This window comes from Fusarium phalaenopsidis (genome assembly GCF_050370095.1).
Source record: "Fusarium phalaenopsidis strain FUZ10S chromosome Unknown contig_32286, whole genome shotgun sequence".
NCBI lineage: Eukaryota > Fungi > Ascomycota > Sordariomycetes > Hypocreales > Nectriaceae > Fusarium > Fusarium phalaenopsidis.
In genome coordinates this window covers 596972-602971 of record NW_028145413.1, presented here as the reverse complement: position 1 = coordinate 602971, position 6000 = coordinate 596972, and the positions used below count along the sequence as shown (strand labels likewise).

The 6000-nt window shown below is 49.6% G+C and overlaps 2 protein-coding genes across 2 annotated transcripts; one reads left to right on the top strand and one right to left on the bottom strand.

Annotated features, from left to right (window-relative positions):
- Positions 1-1746: 1746 nt before the first annotated feature.
- Positions 1747-2573, bottom strand: LRP88_02488 (chitin deacetylase; the record flags this gene model as incomplete). The annotated part of the gene is made up of 2 exons (XM_083239138.1): positions 1747-1820; positions 1877-2573. 2 exons carry the CDS (start codon positions 2571-2573, stop codon positions 1747-1749), a joined length of 771 nt encoding a protein of 256 aa, XP_083104268.1.
- Positions 2574-3614: 1041 nt separating this feature from the next.
- On the top strand, positions 3615-4333 carry LRP88_02487 (glycosyl hydrolases family 11-domain-containing protein; the record flags this gene model as incomplete). Its single annotated transcript, XM_083239137.1, has 2 exons — positions 3615-3883; positions 3934-4333. The coding sequence occupies 2 exons, from the start codon at positions 3615-3617 to the stop codon at positions 4331-4333; spliced, it is 669 nt and encodes a 222-aa protein (XP_083104267.1).
- Between the last annotated feature and the right edge of the window lie 1667 nt (positions 4334-6000).

The following is a 6000-nucleotide window of genomic DNA, read 5'->3' as shown; positions in this document are numbered from 1 at the left end:
TTAAAATATGCTTTATAGGTTAAAATCTAAGTGCGACGCTCACTTGTCTGCGACGCTCGCTTATCATGTACGTTAATCAAGAAACTATTTACGAAGAGAACGAGAGCACCAGGCGTGACCGCAACGAAACACCAGCAAAGAGACACATTCCCGAACACTACCCTAGCATCGAAATTAGAATATGTGATGATTTTTAGCCTATGCATAGGCGTCGCTCTGAAAAAGGTCATCCAAGGCCAAGGGAATGCATATCGTCCGGAGTCACCGTCAGAGTCCCAGCCGCTCGTCACTTCGTGATTAGTTAGTGAGCTAGAGGCTCATGCTGTCAGCTATTTCTCTTGCCTATGCTGGCCGATAATCTGGTTCTACTTAGACGCTTGAACTCAAAGCTCAACAGTATTAAGTGCCCATACTGGCGCTTGAGACATGCTCGCCGCCTCGCACCGCTGAACTGTCCACGGACCGGGGCACAAAGACTCTACTTCTTTGGATCGTTCTCCTTGTCCTTCTCGGTCTCCTTCTTCTTTTCCTTGTTGTCTGGCGCTGGAGCGGGGGGATCTGTCGTCTTATATGGGTTGACGGCCCATCGGCACCCGCAGTGAAGGCACACCGAGACTCTGTGGGATTCGGGGTCTTTGTTGCGCAGCCGTTGTTGGTACATCGCCAGCCCATGGTGTATATAGTTGTCGCAGGATGGTTGTTGCAGTTTTTCGTTCCGGCTATGGAGTTGAAGGTTGCCAGCCGTGGTGGTATATAGGCCGAGATAGTAGTTGTGTTGAGAGCAGAGAGTTGGTATATTTGCTTGGTTTGGAAAGGTTCCTAACTCAAGACATCGTGGTGTTTATATGTCTCTTCCGGGACATTGATTCATTGCTGGATCGGTTGGATGACTCTCGCTCTCCTGCGCTTGATGACGGCTCTAAGTGATTGATGCCATGAATCACTAAGATACGTTAACCATAAGAAGCTGAGGGGACAGTCACGGGCCAGTCATGGTGCTGGTGATGAAGTCTCATGGTTGTGGGACAGCTTACAAGAATCACCTGACAGATTGCAGGCTGATACTGTGAACGTTGGATTATCACTGGTTTTGAGTCGACTCATTGACAATCACCGGCTATCACGTCACCGCCAAACCATTGGGATCGTGCAGCCTGGTTGAAACATGTAGCACAAACCTTTTTGATTGACTTAGTATCAGCTGTTTCCCTCAGCTGTGGTCAGGTGTTGCAACCAACTGTACGTCCGCTTCCTAGGCGGATAACTGTCAATTCCTCCCGTGCTCAACAGGCACACAACTTATGCAGAGTCAGCCACTTTTGTCATGGATTAGCATGCTTACCGCTGATTGTGTTTGATGGGACTGCCCTGATCCCTGATTCCTGTCACGCGGTTCTACAGACTGTTGCAACGAGCTTTGATCCGAAGTCACCAACAAACAAGCAACTTCTCCGTAGCATCTCTACGAGTGCTGACTTCAACGTTCGGCTCCTTACATCTTGCAGTCGTCGAGTCAAATCTTTGGGCTGCCCAGAGAGCGACGATCACGTAAAGGTCGATTCATTGCATAAGACATGGCATAAACATCGTTCAATCTCGTAACCTGGTAAAGATCTCATCATATGTACGGTTGGATTCCCTCCTAAGCAATTTAGTATCCAACATAAAGAACTCAAGTTCCCCATTTCAGCACCCCGGCCAACTATGCCGCAAAACACCATCTGAACCTTGTGGACTCTGTTGCGTCTAGCAAGTGGACTGGCCATTACCAGTAAAGGTTCCAGGCTGATAAGCGCCGTTGGCATCGCCGAGACATTCCGCTGTGAAAATGTTAGCCTTGAGATATAACATTCGTTTCAGTTGAAGTTTTACTTACCAACAGTGACAAGCTTGAGGTTGTTTTGCTTCGCCCAGTTGATCAACCAAGGGGTAAGCGTCTGAACCGTGGTGGCATACGTCTCATGCATCAGAGGAATATGTCCGTTGCCGCCTGCACCGGCTTGCTGGAACTTCTGCTGACTCTGCTGGGCGGTCTGGCCGTTCCAATCGCCAGAGTCAACATCGTTGGTGATGACCTTGTATCCGAGCGACTTCATCGTAGGCAGCACGTTTCCGCCCGTGGCAAGGTACGGAGGACGCATGTACGCGGGCTTCTTGCCGATGATGTTCACCATGGCTTGCTCGAAGCGCTGCATCTGCTGTGTGAGGTCATTGGTGCTCAGACTGCCAAAGTTCGAGGGGTGAGTCCAGGTGTGGCTGGCGATCTGATGGCCCGAGTTGTAGGCGGCCTTGATGGCGTCCTTATGGTTGTAGACACAGCCATAGAGTGTACCAGTCCAGAAGAAGGTGGCTTTGGCACCGGCTTTGTTGAGGATGTCTACAAGCTGGCTGGTGTACTGCGCTGGACCGTCATCGTAGGCGAGAGCCAGAACACCAGGCTTGCTGCACTGGCGGATGACAATGCCAGGAGACGCCTGACGTTCGAAGAGGTCCAGCGGGTTGGCAACGGGGAGGGAGGCAGCGCTAGCTGCAAGAAGGAGGAGGTTGACGGCGGTCTTCAAGAATGACGGCATTTTGGTCGCTTAGACGAAGGAATTATGTGCGAGAAACCGAAATGGTGAAAGAAAGGATGATTTGGAGTAGGACTAGATCAGACCATGAGGTGGTCCGCCAAAAGGTTGACTTTCAAGGAGGCTATATAGGTGAGTACAACTCTGTACGAAGTAAATCAAAAGTTCCATAAATCAGGTTTAGAATACAACACTCTCCCACAAACCAATCATGTCATTTGACAAGACATGAGCAGATGCCGGCCAGACTTAGCCGCGGCTAGTGCTTAATATACACCAGCTATGCACCACCCTCTTTTTTCGGAAGATGTGCCTGAAACAAAACGTGCGGTTTCAGGCTGAATTTTCCCGGACCCCCTGGACCACCCACCCCTTTCTAATAACGGAAATTTCCCCAGCTAATGTTTGGACGGGTAAATTCAAGTCCCGGACCACGCGGGGATACCGATGTTACCGTACCTCGTTGTCGAGAATAGCCGGAACCCTCAGCCCTTTCCTCGGTGTTGTCATGTGGACTCTGTCGTGCCGAGATGGCCTCACTGAGTTGCCCTCCTGGGAAGGTCTCACACGGACGGCCCGGGCCTCGATCCTCCGGTAGTGCAAACGTGGACCGGGTAAAGCGAGCCCCTCTTTTTAGTTCAAGGTTTCGTGATTCGGAGATGAGTGCCTCGTCTCGTCCTGGCTCCGGAGGAGGCGGTGGATCCACCCGGAGTAATTTACATGAGGGAGCTCCGGTAGAGTACCTACAATAAAAGCGACCATCGGGCTTCTTGATGGCCTCTTTTGCTCTCCAGGTCTCCTCACCGGTAAAATCAATCTAGCCAAGGCCCGACGGACCCCATTCTGTTCTGTTCCGGTAGGTTCCTTTAGGAAATTCCTTTCGTCCTTGAAGCTTAATAGCTTGACATATACCGACAATATCGTCGACTTCAGGCTGAGAAGATCTTGAAGTGACGTATATAAGACTACGTGCTGACCAGATTTCTTGTTGTAGCAAGACAACATCTCCTGCCAACACAAAGCACATCATCACCACAAGTCAAAATGGTTTCTTTCAGCTACCTCCTCGCAGCTGTGTCTGCCTTCACCAGTGTTCTCGCCGTCCCCACGGCTGAGACCTCTGAGAACCCTGCCCTCTCCAAGCGCACTCAGAGCTCCACCGGCAACCACGGCGGATACTACTACTCCTTCTGGACTGACAACCCCAACACCGTCACCTACACCAACCAGAACGCTGGTCAGTTCAGCGTTTCCTGGAGCGGTAACCAGGGTAACTTCGTTGGTGGCAAGGGTTGGAACCCTGGTGCTGCTAGGTAAGAACTCAGCCAAAGTTGTATGTCTTCCTTACTAACACGCACTCCAGAACTATCAAGTACTCTGGCACCTACAAGCCCAACGGCAACAGCTACCTCGCCGTCTACGGCTGGACCCGCAACCCTCTGATCGAGTACTACATCGTCGAGAACTTTGGAACCTACAACCCCTCTTCTGGCGCCACCAAGAAGGGAGAGGTCAACGTCGACGGCTCCATCTACGACATCTACACCAGCACCCGCACCAACGCTCCCTCCATTGAGGGTACCCGCACTTTCCAGCAGTACTGGTCTGTCCGCCGCAACAAGCGCACCAGCGGCTCTGTCAACACCGGTGCTCACTTCAACGCTTGGAGCAATGTTGGCCTGAAGCTTGGATCTTTCGATTACCAGATTCTTGCTGTTGAGGGTTACTACAGCTCTGGCTCCGCCACCATGACTGTTTCTTAAGGGACTTGAACAGCTCTTAACATGTGGAGGAATGCCATGTGGGGAAAGTTTTTGGGATGTGAACTTTTCGTCGGTCCTTGGATTCTAGGTCCATCTTGCCTGAGGGTGTACACTCGCTGCGTGCCTATGGTCTGAACGGTTTTTGATTCTTGTACATAGCATGGCTTTCCCTGTTTTGGGGGGAGAATTGTCGCTCACGCAGGTGGACCAAGTGTCAGTGAGCAGTAAATATACACGTCAGAAACCAACCTTGACGTTGGGTGTACTGGGATTGTGCATTTAGCCGGTGATTGTAGATCCGGGTGTAACGTTTCCTCGCCCCCAAGGCGGTCCACATGCTTAAATAGCTCCCCTAAGCTGCATCCGGAGTAGTTGCTTTGCTTTTCCAAGAAGAGAATCATTGAACCCCTAGTAGGCTCTGATGAGTATTGAGCAAGTGGCCGTATTCTTCAAGAGAAATTCGCTGGACTTGAGTTAGTGGTTGTCTGCTCTGGGTGAAATGACCCCAGACATTAGAAGTAGAAATTAAAGAAACGCTAAACGGGGGTATGATTGGGTAGCCATTCACTTAACCACATCATCCCAGAACCTTGGGCTTGGAATCCTAACCTTCTATGAGAAACATAATCCGAGGATCTGTGGGGTCTACCATCTTGTTTCTCGTACGGAGGTTAGAGCAGTTAAATACGCCCTGAGAGGTTTAACCTTTCATAATGATGCAGCCAGGTATGAGTCCTTGACTATAGGCAGCAGAAAGACTAAAAAAAAGGCCACTATATTAACATTAGGATATGATGCTATGATGTGTTAATAATGTGCTCTGTATATAGTTGAAGCCCGGCCCTTGATGGGTTAACTGAGCTAGAAGATCCTGAGGTCTACCATGTTTAGCTGTCATGACCTTCCCGGTGTTGGTAGAAGAAACTCGCAACTGTCTCCAAGAAGGGCATGTGAAACTCGACCCTTCTGATGATTCATTGTGGTTCTTCTTTATCTGCTTCTGATCCTTCAAGCCTCTCGGCAGATTGGCCACTCAGTGGCTAATGCCAAGGTTTTGCCAAGCCTTGATGCAAGGAGGAATCTGGATGAACACCAAATGTAGGCAAGGATTTGTGCCAGTGAGAATGTTCATCAGAGGATTCCACGTCACTTCCCATCTGATCTACATGCGAAGGATGCGCTGGCATTGGGCTTGGTGTCGAATTGATTTTGGTGCTGCCAACACTCTTGTTTGCGTAGAGTCCAGGCCATTGATCAAGTCATGAGAGTTTTTTCTCCTTTCTCAATAAACCTTCATTTTTTCGTATATTTAGTAACATTCACGTGGCACGATGATCATGGCAATTTCGTTTCGTCTGATGGCTGAGACGCGACACGAGGGCTTGTCCTATTGGAAGCAGGCATTCGTTTCGACTCCGTAAACGAAGGATTTACACTAAACTGTACAGAGTTTGCAGTGCGAGTGGCCTGAGTCTCTGAAGGAACGAGGTTTGATTGGATGCATTGACGTTACAGATGATCCTCCTTGATGCTCCTAAAAAGCAACAACCATGGGAGTTGCTCTCTAAGATTGGCATCGCGTTTTTTTTTTTTTTTTTTTTTACCTGTTTCTAGTATTTGAAGATGCCTGATTGACAATTGCTCTCTTATAGAGGTAGCCAGATGTT